Genomic DNA, 16,878 nt, shown 5'->3' with positions numbered 1-16,878 from the left:
TGGACCTGACGGCCTACATCCTAGGGGTCTAAAAGAGGTGGTTGCAAAGATAGTGGATGCATTGGTTTTGATCTTTCAAATATTCCCTAGATTCTAGAACGGTCCCAGTGGATTGGAAGGTAGCAAGGTAACCCCGTTATTCAAGAAAGGAGGGAAAGGGAGAACAGGGAATTCCAGGCCAATTAGCCTGACATCAGTTGTCGGGAAAATGCTGGAATCCATTGTTAAGGAATTGGTATCAAGGCACTTAGATAATCATAACATGATTAGGCAGAGTCAACATGGTTTTATGAAAGGGAAATGGTGTTTGTCAAATTTATTTGAGTTTTTTGAGGATGTAACTAGCAGGCTAAAGGGGAACCAGTGGATGTAGTATATTTGGATTTCCAAAAGGCATTCGATAAGGTGCCACATAAAATGTTATTACACAAGATAAGGGATCATGGGATTGGAGGTAATGTATTAGCATGGATAGAGGATTGGTTAACAGACAGATAACAGAGAGTAAGGATAAACGGGTCTTTTTCAGGTTGGCAGGTGTAACTAGTGGGGTGCCGCAAGGATCAGTGCTGGGTCCTCAGCTATTTATAATCAATATAAATGACCTAGATGAAGGGACCGAGTGTAATGTATCCAAGTTTGCTGACGATACAAAGCTAGGTGGACAGTAAGCTGTGAGAAGAACACATAGCATCTGCAAAGGGATATAGATCGACTGAGTGAGTGGGCAGTAAGGTGGCAGATGGAGTATAATGTAGGGAAATGTGAGGTTACTCACTTTGGTAGGAAGAATAAAAATAACAATGTTTTTTAAATGGTGAGAAACTTTTCAATGTTGGTGTTCAGAGGGATTTGAGTGTCCTTATGCATGAAACACAGAAAGCTAGCATGCAGGTACAGCAAGCAATAAGAACATAAGAAATAGGAGCAGGAGTAGGCCATTTGGCCCCTCGAGCCTGCTCCGCCATTCAATAAGATCATGGCTAATCTGATCATGGACTCAGTTCCACTTCCCTGCCCGCTCCCCATAACCCTTTACTCCCTTTTCGCTCAAAAATCTGTCTATCTCCGCCTTAAATATATTCAATGACCCAGCCTCCACAGCTCTCTGTGGCAGAGAATTCTATAGATTTACAACCCTCAGAGAAGAAATTCCTCCTCATCTCTGTTTTAAATGTGCAACCCCTTATTCTAAAATTATGCCCCCTAATTCTAGATTTCCCCATGAGTGGAAATATCCTCTCTACATCCACCTTGTCGAGGCACCTCATTATCATATATTTCTCAATAAGATCCCCTCTCATTCTTCTAAACTCCAATGAGTATAGGCCCAACCTACTCAACCTTTCTTTGTAAGTCAACCCCTTCATCTCAGGAATCAACTGAGTGAACCTTCTCTCAACTGCCTCCAATGCAAGTATATCCTTCTTTAAATAAGGAGACCAAAACTGTACGCAGTACTCTAGGTGTGGCCTCACCAATACCCTGTACAGTTGTAGCAGGACTTCTCTGCTTTTATATTCCATCCCCCTTGCAATAAAGGCCAACATTCCATTTGCCTTCCTGATTACTTACTCTATCTGTATGCTAACTTTTTGTGTTTCATGCACAAGGACCCCCAGGCCCCACTCTACTGCAGCATTTTGTAATTTTTCTCCATTTAATTTATGATTTGCTTTTCTATTTTTTTCTGCCAAAGTGGATAACCTCACACTTTCCCGCATTATACTCCATCTGCCAAACTCACTGAGCCTGTCCAAATCCCTTTGCAGATTTTTTGTGTCCTCACAATTTGCTTTCCCACCCATCTGTGTACCATCAGCAAACTTGGCTACATTACACTCAGTCTCTTCATCCAAGTCATTAATATAGATTGTAAATAGCAGAGGCCCCAGTACAGATCCCTGTGGCACCCCACTAGTTACTGTTTGCTAACCGGAAAATGACCCATTTATCCCGACTCTCTGTTTTCTGTTAGTTAGCCAATCCTCTATCCATGCTAATATATTACCCCTAACCCCATAAACATTCATCTTGTGCAGTAACCTTTTATGTGGCACTTTATCGAATGTCTTCTGGAAATCCAAATACATTACATCCACTGGTTCCCCCTTATCCACCCTGCTTGCTACATCCTCAAAGAACTCCAGCAAATTTGTCACACGTAATTTCCCTTTCATAAAAGCATGCTGACTATGCTTGATTGAATTATGCTTTTCCAAATGTCCTGCTACTGCTTCCTTAATAATGGACTCCAGCATTTTCCCAACAACAGATGTTAGGCCTATAGTTTCCTGCTTTCTGTCTGCCTCCTTTTTTAAATAGGGGTGGTACATTTGTGGTTTTCCAATCTGCTGGGACCTCCCCAGAATCCAGGGAATTTTAGTAGATTACAACCAATGCATCCACTATCTCTGCAGCCACTTCTTTTAAGACCCTAGGATGTAAGCCATCAGGTCCAGGGGACTTGTCCACCTTTAGTCCCATTATTTTACTGAATACTTCTTTAGTGACTGTGATTGTTTTAAGTTCCTCCCTCCCTATATCCCCTTGATTATCCACCATTGGGATGTTTTTAGTGTCTTCTACCGTGAAGACCGATATAAAATATTTGTTCAAAGTCTCTGCCATTTCCCTGTTCCCCATTATTAATTCCCCAGTCTCATCCTCTGGAGGACCAACATTTACTTTAGCCAGTCTCTTTTATATACCTGTAGAAAATCTTACTATCTGTTTGTATATTTCTTTCTAGTTTACTTTCATAATCTATCTTACCTCACTTTATTATTATTTTAGTTGTTCTTTGCTGGTTTTTAAAAATCTCCCAATCCTCTGGCTGTCCACTAATCTTGGCCACTTTGTATGCCATTGTTTTCAATTTGATACCACCCTGTATTTCCTTCGTTAGCCACGGATGGTTATCCCTTCTCTTAAAGTCTTTCCTTCTCATTGGAAGGCAAATGGCATGTTGTTCTTTATTGCAAGGGGGATGGAGTATAAGTCTTGCTGCAATTGTACAGGGCCTTGGTGAGACCACATCTGGGGCCCGAAATTCAACGACATACCGCCTGCTGAACGCCGAAAAATACAAATTTCGTCAAAAAACAGATACATACCACCAACATACCACTGCCATGTAGAACCACCCACATACCACCCAAAAAGTGCAAGTTTAATGACATACCTCCAACATACCACCGACGCTGCACACCATCCTGGAGAAAATTGGCTTACTCGATCTTAAGTGTGCGGGAATGGGCGGTAGTGCTCAGTGCCGCCGTTTTGAAATCAGGATCTGTCAGCTAAAGCAGCACCTCAGTATTCAGAGGTGAACATAGATACATAGAAAATAGTTGCAGGAGTAGCCAATCTGACCTTCGACCCTGCACCACCATTCGATAAGATCATGGCTGATCATTCACCTCAGTACCCCTTTCCTGCTTTCTCTCCATACCCTTTGATCCCTTTTATCAGTCAGGGCCATATCTCACTCCCTCTTGAATATATGACTAACAAGGGAAATTAGGGATAGTGTTAAATCCAAGGAAGAGGCATATAAATTGGCCAGAAAAAGCAGCAAACCTGAGGACTGGGAGAAATTTAGAATTCAGCAGAGGAGGACAAAGAGTTTAATTAGGAGGGGGAAAATAAAGTATGAGAGTAAGCTTGCTGGGAACATAAAAACTGACTGCAAAAGCATCTATAGATATGTGAAGAGAAAAAGATTAGTGAAGACAAACGTAGATTCCTTGCAGTCAGAATCAGGTGAATTTATAATGGGGAACAAAGAAATGGTAGACCAATTGAACAAATACTTTGGTTCTGTCTTCACGAAGGAAGACACATAACCTTCCAGAAATACTAGGGGACTGAGGGTCTAGCGAGAAGGAGGAACTGAAGGAAATCCTTATTAGTGCCACACAAGAGACTAGTGTGCAAAATTAAAGCAGAATGGTATTGGCGGTAATGTATTGACAGGGATAGAGAAGTGGTTGGCAGACGGGAAGCAGAGAGTAAGGATAAATGGGTCCTTCTCAGAATGGCAGGCAGTAACTAGTGGGGTGCCGCAGGGCTCAGTGCTGGGACCCCAGCTAGTTACATTATACATCAATGATTTAGATGAAGGAATTGAATGTAATATCTCCAAGTTTTCAGATGACACTAAGCTGAGTTGTGGTGTGAGTTGTGAGGAGGATGCTAAGAGGCTGCAGGGTGAATTGGACAGGTTAGGTGAGTGGGCAAATGCATGACAGATGCAGTATAATATGGATAAATGTGAGGTTATCCACTTTGGTGGCAAAAACATGAAGGCAGAATATTATCTGAATTGCAGCAGATTAGGAAAAGGGGAGATGTAACAAGACCTGGGTGTCATGGTACATAAGTCATTGAAAGTTGACATGCAGGTACGGCAGGCGGTGAAGAAGGCAAATGGCATGTTGGCCTTCATAGCTAGCTGATTTGAGTATGGGAGCAGGGAGGTCTTAATGCGGCTGTACAGGGCCTTGGTGAGGCCTCAGCTGGAATATTGTGTTCAGTTTTGGTCTCCTAATCTGAGGAAGGACATTCTTGCTATTGAGGGAGTGCAGCGAAGGTTCACCAGACCGATTCCCGAGATGGTGGTACTGACATATGAGGAGAGACTGGATCGACTGGGCCTGTATTCACTGGAGTTTAAAAAAATGAGAGGGGAGCTCATAGAAACATAAAATTCTGACGGGATTGGACAGGTTAGATGCAGGAAGAATGTTCCCGATGTTGGGGAAGTCCAGAACCAGGGGACATAGTCTAAGGATAAGCGGTAAGCCATTTAGGACCGAGATGAGGAGAAACTTCTTCACGCAGAGTTGTTAACCTGTGGAATTCCCTGCAGCAGAGAGTTGTTGATGCCAGTTCGTTAGATATATTCAAGAGGGAGTTAGATATGGCCCTGACTGATAAAGGGATCAAGGGGTATGGAGAGAAAGCAGGAAAGGGGTAGATACATAGATAGATACATAGAAAATAGGTGCAGGAGTAGGCCATTCAGCCCTTCGAGCCTGCACCGCCATTCAATGAGTTCATGGCTGAACATGCAACATCAGTACCCCATTCCTGCTTTCCCGCCATACCCCTTGATCCCCCTAGTAGTAAGGACTACATCTATCTTCTTTTTGAATATATTTAGTGAATTGGCCTCAATAACTTTCTGTGGTAGAGAATTCCACGGGTTCACCACTCTCTGGGTGAAGAAGTTTCTCCTCATCTCGGTCCTAAATGGCTACCCCTTATCCTTAGACTGTGACCCCTGGTTCTGGACTTCCCCAACATTGGGAACATTCTTCCTGCATCTAACCTGTCTAAACCCGTCAGAATTTTAAACGTTTCTATGAGATCCCCTCTAATTCTTCTGAACTCCAGTGAATACAAGCCCAGTTGATCCAATCTTTCTTAATATGTCAGTCCCGCCATCCCGGGAATCAGTCTGGTGAACCTTCGCTGCACTCCCTCAATAGCAAGAATGTCCTTCCTCAAGTTAGAAGACCAAAACGGTACACAATACTCCAGGTGTGGCCTCACCAAGGCCCTGTACAACTGTAGTAACACCTCCCTGCCCCTGTACTCAAATCCCCTCGCTATGAAGGCCAACATGCCATTTGCTTTCTTAACCGCCTGCTATACCTGCATGTCAACCTTCAATGACTGATGCACCATGACACCCAGGTCTTGTTGCACCTCCTCTTTTCCTAATCTGTCACCATTCAGATAATAGTCTGTCTCTCTGTTTTTACCACCAAAGTGGATAACCTCACATTTATCCACATTATACTTCATCTGCCATGCTTTTTCCCACTCACCTAACCTATCCAAGTCACTCTGCAGCCTCATAGCATCCTCCTCGCAGCTCACACTGCCACACAACTTAGTGTCATCCGCAAATTTGGAGATACTACATTTAATCCCCTCATCTAAGTCATTAATGTACAGTGTAAACAGCTGGGGCCCCAGCACAGAACCTTGCGGTACCCCACTAGTCACTGCCTGCCATTCTGAAAAGTATCCATTTACTCCTACTCTTTGCTTCCTGTCTGCCAACCAGTTCTCAATCCACGTCAGCACACTACCCCCAATCCCATGTGCTTTAACTTTGCACATTAATCTCTTGTGTGGGACCTTGTCGAAAGCCTTCTGAAAGTCCAAATACACCACATCAACTGATTCTCCATTGTCCACTCTACTGGAAACATCCTCAAAAAATTCCAGAAGATTTGTCAAGCATGATTTCCCTTTCACAAATCCATGCTGACTTGCACCTATCATGTCACCTCTTTCCAAATGCGCTGCTATGACATCCTTAATAATTGATTCCATCATTTTACCCACTACCGATGTCAGGCTGACCGGTCTATAATTCCCTGTTTTCTCTCCCTCCTTTTTTAAAAAGTGGGGTTACATTGGCTACCCTCCACTCCATAGGAACTGATCCAGAGTCAATGGAATGTTGGAAAGTGACTGTCAATGCATCCGCTATTTCCAAGGCCACCTCCTTAAGTACTCTGGGATGCAGTCCATCAGGCCCTGGGGATTTATCGGCCTTCAATCCCATCAATTTCCCCAACACAATTTCCCAACTAATAAGGATTTCCCTCAGTTCCTCCTCCTTACTAGACCCTCTGACCACTTTTATATCCGGAAAGTTGTTTGTGTCCTCCTTAGTGAATATCGAACCAAAGTACTTGTTCAATTGGTCCGCCATTTCTTTGTTCCCCGTTATGACTTCCCCTGATTCTGACTGCAGGGGACCTACGTTTGTCTTTACTAACCTTTTTCTCTTTACATATCTATAGAAACTTTTGCAATCTGTCTTAATGTTCCCTGCAAGCTTCTTCTCATATTCCATTTTCCCTGCCCTAATCAAACCCTTTGTCCTCCTCTGCTGAGTTCTAAATTTCTCCCAGTCCCCGGGTTCGCTGCTATTTCTGGCCAATTTGTATGCCACTTCTTTGGCTTTAATACTATCCCTGATTTCCCTTGATAGCCACGGTTGAGCCATCTTCCCTTTTTTATTTTTACACCAGACAGGAATGTACAATTGTTGTAGTTCATCCATGCGGTCTCTAAATGTCTGCCATTGCCCATCCACAGTCAACCCCTTAAGTATTATGAGTGACTGACTGGCCCCCGTGTCCAGCTCCATGTGTACATGGATGCCATTTAATAAAACCTTCATCATCATTGGTGGCGTTTTGGTATATGAGCTGTGAATGTTTGCCACATGAACCCGCTGAACTTCAGCGTCCATTGATTTTTCCCCAAGTCATCCTGCCTCACAGAACCCTCTTCTGGTCCATCCGCCTTGTAAATTAGCCTGGTTACAGGCTTCCTGCACATTCAAGCTAAATGGCCACTGAGGTTGCAATTTCTGCAGACAAATTGTTGAAACCTGCAAGTCCTGGCAGAGTGTTTGCCCCCACACCTCCAGCATGAGCTGAGATTTCTATTGTTGTGAACAAAGGAGCTATGACCCGGCATTCCTCACTGATTGTCCCTTTGACTGCTCTTGAGTACCCTGTTAGTGGGCGTCAATGGCCCCATCCCGGACCGCATTGTCCACAGTGATGGCGTAAATGTCCGTTCAGCCTGCCATTGTCTCTGTTGAAAACCTACTCTGGGGTCTATTGCTGCCTGGGGTGTATCGAACTGCCCTTGCCTGCCTGCAGGGCTCTGAGTCGCGTTTATGATATTGACTCCCTGATCCCCCGCTGCGTTGGAGGCAGAATTGCGTGCGTATATTATTTTGGTTTCCTCCTCGCCCGCCATGAAAGTCTGAGCCATCAACGCCGCCGCTTCCAAAGTCAAGTCCTTGGTCTCAATTAACTTTTGAAAATCCCCGCATGACCGATGCCCTGAATAAAGAAGTCCCTTAACATCTCTTCCCTGCAGGCGTCTGTGAATTTACAGAGGCTGGCCAAATGCCGGAGGTCCAAAAGGAAGTTCGGTATGCTCTGTCCTTCACAACGTTGGTGGGTATAGAATCTGTGTCGGGCCATGTGTATGCTGCTCGCCGGTTTGAGGTGCTCATCGACTAGTTTGCTGAGCTCTTCAAAGGTTTTGTCCACCGGCTTTTCGGGTGCGAGTAGGTCCTTCATGAGCGCGTAAGTCTTAGGTCCGCAGCTGGTCAGCAGATCTGCCCTTCGCTTGTTGGCTGCTGCATCTCCCAGCCATTCTTTCATGACAAAGCTTTGCTGGAGCCTCTCAATGAAATTGTCCCAGTCCTCACCAACACAGTACCGTTCCTCTGTGCTATCGGTGGCCATTCTCATGGGTCGTTGATTCCCGTTTCTCGTCGCCAATGTAATGTCCTTACTCAATGGCACAAAACCCACATGAAGCACACTCTATGGACAAGGTCACTCTATGACCGGAACCTTTATTCACAGGCACAAGAAGTGATGACCCTGCGTGGGACCTCCCTTTATGTACCTGGGTGACCAGGTAAGGAGTGTCTCCCACAAGTTCACCCCCTGTGGTCAAGATGTGCATTGCTTAAGTATATACAGTATTGCAGTGGTGTTACCTAGAGGTTACATACATGACAGCGATATGTGTGCGCACTAGGTCCGTGCAGCAGAGCAGGTCTCCAGTCGTCCTGGGTAATCCTTGCCACTGGACCAAGACCTAGCTCTGTCAAGCCCGTGTGGTGGTTGGTGTGCAACGGTCACCACAGGTTAAAAAATTCCCCGTACAGGCATCTTCCACCCTTCAACATGCAGTTTGGGACCTGGAATATTAGGTCCTTCATTGTAACACCCGCAAACTTTTTGACGTGGAAGCTAGTCATCCTCGACTCGAGGGACTGCCTATGATGATGATGATATTAATTATATTTATTATATGATTTTTATTTATAAAATATGTATTATTATTGATATTGCATAATTATTATTTGTTATTAATATTATTTGACTCTGGAGTCTCTGATGAAAACAACCGGCCCTCACTCTCTCTCTCCCTCGACTTCAACTCTCTGCGCATGTGCAGGTGACCCCTGGCCCCCGAAATCGGGAGGGGGGGGGAAGCATCCGTAAAACGGGAAAAAAAATTGTGCATGCGCAGAGCAGTGTTGCACCGTCCATCGAGAAGAAAGTCGATCTTGATGCTGCACACCGCTCACATACCACCGAAAACATTTTGACGAAACTAGTGGACTTCAGTCTCGGCGGTATTCCGGAAGTTTTAAACCATGCACTGCTGGAATACCGCCGAGAGTGGGCGGACCTTACACCTTTATGAATTTTGGGCCCCTGGAGTACTGTGCACAGTTTTGGTCTCCTTATCGGAGGAAGGATATACTTGCCTTGGAGGCGGTGCTACGGAGGTTCACCAGATTGATTCCTGAGGGCTGTCTTATGATGAGAGATTGTGTAGAATGGGCCTATACTCTCTGGAGTTTAGAAGACTGATCTCATTGAAACATACAAGATTCTGAAGGGGCTTGACAGATGCTGAGAGGTTGTTTCCCCTGGCTGGAGTGTCTAGAACTAGGGGGGGCACTGTCCCAGGATAAGGGGTCGGACATTTAGGACTGAGATGTGAATTTTCTTCACTCAGAGGGTTGTGAATCTTTGGAATTCTCTGCCCCAGAGGGTGGTGGATGCTGAGTCTCCAAATATATTCAAGGCTGATATAGATAGATTTTTTTTGGTTCTAAGGGAATCAAGGGATATGGAGATCGGGCAGAAAAATGAAGTTGAGGTCGATGATCAGCCATGATCGTATTGAATAGCGGAGCAGGCTCGAGGGGCCGAATGGCCAACTCCTGCTCATGTTCTTATGTTCTGACAGCAATGGAGAGTCACTGAAAACCTGACGTACTTACCTGACGTGATCCCCAAGCAACGGGAACCTCGGGAAAAATTTGGAAAAATGGTTAGTAGGAGGTAAAATGCTGTTCAACTACCTTTAAAGACCCTCTTAATTATTTCAATTAGCTCACCTGCCGCTTGTGGATGTGGTGTATTTGGATTTCCATAAGGCATTCGATAAGGTGCCACATAAGAGGTTACTGCACAAGATAAAAGTTCATGGGGTTGGGGGTAATATATTAGCGTCGATAGAGGATTGGCTAACTAACAGAAAACAGAGAGTCGGGATAAATGAGTCATTTTACGGTTGGCAAACAGTAACTAGTGGGGTGCCACAGGGATCGGTGCTGGGTCCTTAACTATTTACAATCTATATTAATGACTTGGATGAAGGGACCGAGTGTAATGTAGCCAAGTTTGCTGATGATACAAAGATGGATGGGAAAGCAAGTTGTGAGGACACAGAAAATCTGCAAAGGGATATAGACAGGCTAAGTGAGTGGGCAAAAATTTGACAGATTGAGTATAATGCAGGAAAATGTGAGATTATGGATTTTGGCAGAAATACTAGAAAAGCAAATTATACTTTAAATGGAGAAAAATTGCAAAGTGCTGCAGTACAGAGGGACCTGGGGGTCCTTGTGCATGAAACACAAAAAGTTAATATGCAGGTACAGCAAGTAATCAGGAGGGCAAATGGAATGTTGGCCTTTATTGCAAGGGGGATAGAATATAAAAGCAGAGAAGTGCTGCTACAACTGTACAAGGTATTGGTGAGGCCACACCTAGAGTACTGCGTACAGTTTTGGTCTCCGTATTTAACAAAGGATATACTTGCATTGGAGGCTGTTCAGAGAAGGTTCACTAGGTTGATTCCGGGGATGAAGGGGTTGACTTATAGGTTGAGTAGGTTGGGCCTATACACATTGGAGTTCAGAAGAATGAGAGGTGATCTTATCGAAACATATAAGATAATGAGAGGTTGACAAGGTGGATGCAGAGAGGATATTTCCACTCATAGGGGAAACTAAAACTAGGGGGCATAGTCTCAGAATAAGAGGCTGCCCATTTAAAACTGAGATGAGAATGAATTTCTTCTCTCAGAGGGTTGTAAATCTATGGAATTCTCTGCCCCAGTGAGCTGTGGAGGCTGGGTCATTGAATATATTTAAGGCGGAGATAGATAGATTTTTGAGTGATAAGGGAACAAAGGGTTATGGGGAGCGGGCAGGGAAGTGGAGCTTAGTCCATGATCAGATCAGCCATGATCTTATGGTATGTCGGAGCAGACTCGAGGGGCCAAATGGCCGACTCCTGCTCCTATTTCTTATGTTCTTAGTGCTGGGGCTGCAAAGCGCAGGCAGATCCGGCACTTGGGAAACTGACATGGAGGCGGGGTCACAACGGGATCCGGACCCTTTGTCAATCTTTTAGATTTTGACAGCGGACCCGCCCTCTGAGCGGCGGCACAATCCAGCCCTCCCTGAGCAATTTTCCCCATTGTCGGGTAGATGCTGCAGAGCTTTGTCCTGATCCGTTGGTTGTAGGATCGCTGAGCTCTGTCTGTAGCGTACTACACAGTATGTTGAAGGGAACATTGTCTCATGGATGCCCAGTTTTGAGCTTCTAGATCTGTTCTTAATCTAATTAGCACGGTGGTAGTGCCACACAACACGATGGAGGGTGTAGATGGGACTGTGCGGTGGTCACTGCTACCTGTGCTATCATGGACAGATGCACCTGCGACAGGTAGATTGGTGAGGGCGAAGTCAAATAGGTTTTACCCTCGTACTGGTTCTCTCAACAGCTCCCACAAGCCCAGTCTTGCCGCTATGTCCTTCAGGACTCGCATATTTACTCAGTGGTGGTACTATCGAGCCACTGTTTGCGATGGATATTGAATTCCCCCACCCAGAGTACATTCTGTGCCCTTGATGCTTCCTCCCAGTGGTGTTCAACACAGAGGAGTACTGATTGATCGGCTGAAGGAGGACGCATCTTTTGATGCATCCCGTGGGGTGGCAGATCGCACACAAGGTTCGTCAAATGTTCCCATTCATTTGCATATTTTAACCTTGTGAATACCAATGGGATTGTGTGTTGAATTAGGATTTAAAAACCGATCACCCTTACCAGCCTTGTGGCAAATGCAGTTTAAAAAAAACAAGCCAACACATTGGAAACATAAGTGAAACTTGTGCTGCACTTCCCAGGCTGGTTGTGGACCTTGACTGTCCATCGGACAGGCCTACGCTAGCTTGGGTGCCAATCCTCCAGGATTGCCCGAGAGTCTCTAAGAATGATGGATTAAGTTCCTGGACAATGCTATGAGCAATTCGGGGAAAATAAATCACAGGGGCATTAAAAAAAATGTTGTGTCTTTCTCATTTTCTTTGAACACTTTTGGTTATTAGTTATTAAAAGATTGGAGATGGGGGGGCGGAGGGGGGGGGGGTGGAGTATAAAAGTAGGGAAGTCCTGGTACAACTGTACAGGGTATTGGTGAGACCACACCTGGAGTACTGCGTACAGTTTTGGTCTCCGTATTTAAGGAAGGATATACTTGCGTTGGAGGCAGTTTGAAGAAGGTTCACAAGGTTGATTCCTGAGATGAAAGGGTTGTCTTATGAAGAAAGGTTGAGCAGGATGGGTCTATACCCATTGGAGTTTAGAAGAATGAGAGGGGAGCTTATTGAAACATGTAAGATTCTGAGGGGGTTTGACAGGGTAGATGCAGAGAGGATGTTTCCCCTCGTGGGGAATCTAGAACTAGGGGGCAGAGTTTCAGAATAAGAGATCGCCCATTTAAAACGGAGATGAGTAATTTCTTCCCTCAGAGGGTTGTAAATCTATGGAATTCTCTGCCCCAGAGGCTGGGTCATTGAATATATTTATGGTGGAGATAGACAGATTTTTGAGCGATAAGGGTGTAAAGGGTTATGGGGAGCGGGCAGGGAAGTGGAATTGAGGCCAAGATCAGATCAACCATGATCTTATTGAATGGTGGAGCAGGCTCGAGGGGCCAAATGGCCGACTCCTGCTCCTATTTCTTATGTTCTTATAAAAGGCTATCCAACTGGGCGGGTCAATTTGAGGTGGGAGGTCATGTGATGAAACCTCTAGAAATCCATGTCGCCAGAGTTGGCAGCCCTCAGGCCCGCCCAGTCCCCTCCCCTTGGCTGCATTCGTCAATGTTTGCACTCCACTTCAGTGCCTGGGTCACCCAGGAACGTTCCAAACCGCAAACCAGAACCAACCAGTGGTTTTGGTGATGCTGAAGCCAGTTGTGATTGGCTGTGTGTCAGAGCCGTTCACACTCACTGATGGTCATGGAAATACCGATAACCAACGGACATGAGAAAACATTGGCAAGTTCAGGAAACAAATGTCCAACTTCAAGTGAAATCTGTACGGCCATTCTACAGGTAGTTTATTTCGACACAATTTCCTACTGGTTTATATTGAATAAAGACCTCACTAGTAAAGATACATTTGAATTTAATAAATCAACATTAGGATATTTTTGGTGATACAGTTGAGTATCTATTCAATCTTCATTCTGGTGACTGAGTTTGTACACAGACCATCTTAAACTTGAAGATCAGTATATTTTAGGTGCTCATATTCATGATCGAGGTCCTTCAGTCACTTCAGATGAGGATTTGGACTCCCAGGCAGTTAATAATCCAAGCATCTTTCATTTTCATATGCAATCTTTCCTTTGGTAATTACATACTTGATTAGTTCCTGATGGGCTCCAAACTGATAAATCAAGTGTTCCCACCTTTAAAAAAAAGAGAAGGGTTTAACTGTATTGGTTGCATGATTCACGATGTAGCTTTATAAAGGAATCTTATTTGGAACTTCAATTTGGGAACGTCAAATAACTTTGTGGATGTTGTAGCAAAGTGTAAATAGGTGAACCGCAGCTAGATCAAAACAGGATGGTATATAAAGTTATAAAAGATAATACACAATTAAGATATTGTGCTGTCTAAATAGGAAAAAATTAGCATATCAGTGCAAATCCATTGGGTTGAAAGTACTCTGTCCAAAGGTCGTGAAAGGCGCTATATAAATGCAAATCTTTCTTAAGTTTTTCAAATCCATTGATATATTGTAAGTTTATAAATTGTAGATTTTGCAACTTTTGTTTAAAGAAACAAACAAGATTAAACTTTCTGGGACATAGGCAATAATCAGTTTAAGCCACTAATCAATCTGTGAATTTGGTTATGGAATGGCCATTTTTCTAAAGTATGTTTTCTTCAAGTTTTTTGAGACAAGCAATAGAAAAGATCAACACTTTACTTCAACTTTAGTGAAGTCATTGCTTTATGTAACGGTTACAGATTGGAGTCTGGCTTTCCCGGGCTCCGTGTGGTCAGTCACTCCACTCTTACCTTTATGGGAACTGACGTACTTTGATTGAGTCGGCCTGGATCGATTGTGAGGCACGGAATGGAACAGCAATAACCCCCTGTGACCCGGACTGGATATTCCCGTCTCACTCGTGTGAACTGCGTCAATCCCCCTGAGGATGAACCTAGCGATCACTACAGGTGAGGCCTGACAGGAATCGATAAACTGCTTTATTTCACAGGGAGGTGAATTATACGGGCGATATGATTAGCTTCAGTCAAACACGCAACTTATCTTTGTGCAGCGATACAGAATAAAATAACACAAACAGCATCACCAATGTGTTAAAGATTCCAGAGCAGTGTTTAGAGAAGAGAAGGGGAGTCCTGGCCAACATTTAATCCTCAGTCACCACCATCAAAACACATTAACTGCTCCTTCGGCTCATTGCTGCTTGTGGAATCTTGTGCGCGAATTAGCTGCCAAGCTTATCTGAACAACAACTGTGATTGCACTCTGTAAAGCCCTCTGGGACATCCTGAGAATGTGGAAGTTGCTAAATAAGTTGCTATATAAATGGAAATCAGTACAGGTAGAACCTTCCTTATCCGGAACCCTCGGGACCTGGCCTGTTCTGGATAATGGATTTTTCCGGACGAGAGGCAGTCACGTTAAATTGGATGGTACAGGTACTGAGCAAGGGGATATCGGGACTGGCTGGCCTGGGGCTGGGAGTGTGACAGAGAGATCATGGCGGTGGGGCGGGGAGGGGGGCGGTGTGTGGGGGCGGTGGATCGCGGGATCAGGCCAGTGATTGCGGGATTACCAGCGAGGAAGGACTTCAATTTGTTCATGTCGGAGTTCTGCGCATGCGCCATCCGGTGGCCAGGAATGGTTCTGGACGAGGGGTGGTTCTGGATAAGGGAGTTCTGGATAAATGAGGTTTAACCTGTAATAGTTTTTAGATCCAGAGTATGAAATACATAGATTTACTAAAATTGACCACAGTCTCCTCACTGTGGCGCTGGGCATTTACATTTACTGCTGATCAAATTTATTTGAACAGTATTAGCCTAGAAGTGACTGCTAACAATACGAAAGCATGAATATTCATTTAACATTCCTGTTAGCCATGTTCAATGAAGCATTAATGCATTTAAAATAAACAGACCTGTTAGAGTAGTAGACAGAGGAATATCACACGAATTTGTCCAGTGTGTGTACTCTCGGATTGCAAAGCTTACAACAGACACTCACGTAGCAATTATTTCTCGACAGGATCACATTAAATATTCTCCATAAAGCAAAGCTTTAACAGGTGTGATTGTAGTTTATTCTTGAGAGAGAAAGAGAGAATTATAAAGGTTGAAATGAAACTTGGCAAAGTAGCAGATCATGATGAGACAGTTTAGGCTTCAGGATGGTAGAGACAGGATGGTTAAATGGGCAGAAGCATGGCAAATGAAATTCAGTGCAGAGAAATGTAAAGTGATGCACTTTGGGAGGACTAATATGGAAAGACAGTATACTATAAATACGATTTTGAAAAGTGTAGATGAGCAGAGAGACCTCGGTGTGCATATACACAAATCCTTAAAGGTGACAGGGCAAGTTGATAAGGTGGTTAAAAAAAACATATGGGTTACTTGGGTTTATAAACAGAGGCATAGAATATAAAAACAAAGAGATGATGCTAGAACTTTATAAATCACTGGTTCGGTCCCAGCTGGAGTATTGTGGACAATTCTGGGCACCACACTCCAGGAAAGATATAAAGACCTTAGAGAGGAGGTTTACCAGGATGTTACCAGGGATGAGGAGAGGTTGGAAAAGTTAGGACTGTTCTCCTTGGAACAGAGAAGGTTAAGAGGTGGCCAGACAGAGGATTTCAAGACAATGAGAGGTTTTGATGGAGTTGACAGGGAACAACTATTCCCTCTGGTGAGTGGGTCGATAACCAGAGGTCAGAGATTCTAAATCATTGGCAAATAATCTAGGTGTAAGTTTCTATGATTCTGTGATGAAACAACAAACTTCCATTTATATAGCGCATTTCACAACTTTAGGATGTCCCAGTACACTTTGCAGCCAATGAGGTACATTTGAAGTTCAGTCACTGTAATTTAAAAATAACGTAACCAATCTGTGCACAGCAAGATCCCACAGGCAGCAATGTGATAATGGCCGTTTCATCTGTTTGTTGAGCAATAACTGGGAGAACTCCCCTTCTCTTCTTCAAACGGTGCTGTGGGATCTTTTACATCCACCTGAGAGGGCAGACATGGCCTCTATTTAACGTCTCATCCATCAGCATTGCATTGGAGTGTCAGCCTGGATTATGCGCTCAAGTCTCTGGAGTGGGACTTGAATCCACAGACTCTGGCTTCAGAGGTGAGAGAGATATCCACTGAGCTACAACTGCCTCCTTCAAAATGATCATCTCCCCGTTAGTGAATTGAACCCCAGTCTCCCACGTGACAAGCAGGAACTGCACTAATGAGGAAGACATACAAAGTTATTCCTGCGTTAAAAAACGGAATTATCCAAGAACTTAAATTAAACAATGTCAATACCCTGTAACAGCAAAGTGGAAATTTAGAGCGAAGGTAATTAAATTACAGGATCATTTGATTAAAGCAACTTTGAATTAGGAGGCGTGTCTCTACTTCGT

At 44.1% G+C, this 16,878-nt stretch overlaps 1 protein-coding gene across 1 annotated transcript in view; it reads right to left on the bottom strand.

Annotated features, from left to right (window-relative positions):
* Positions 1-13,498: 13,498 nt before the first annotated feature.
* Positions 13,499-16,878, bottom strand: part of amdhd1 (amidohydrolase domain containing 1) — a 68,978-nt gene continuing 65,598 nt past the window's right edge. Inside the window, exon 9 of the mRNA XM_070896700.1 lies at positions 13,499-13,629. Coding sequence (XP_070752801.1) covers positions 13,524-13,629 — 106 coding nt within the window. The 3' untranslated portion in view covers positions 13,499-13,523. The remainder of the gene's footprint in view (positions 13,630-16,878) is intronic.

The sequence above is a fragment of the Pristiophorus japonicus genome, chromosome 13, assembly GCF_044704955.1.
Source record: "Pristiophorus japonicus isolate sPriJap1 chromosome 13, sPriJap1.hap1, whole genome shotgun sequence".
Lineage (NCBI taxonomy): Eukaryota > Metazoa > Chordata > Chondrichthyes > Pristiophoridae > Pristiophorus > Pristiophorus japonicus.
This window is presented reverse-complemented; position numbering and strand designations above follow the sequence as displayed.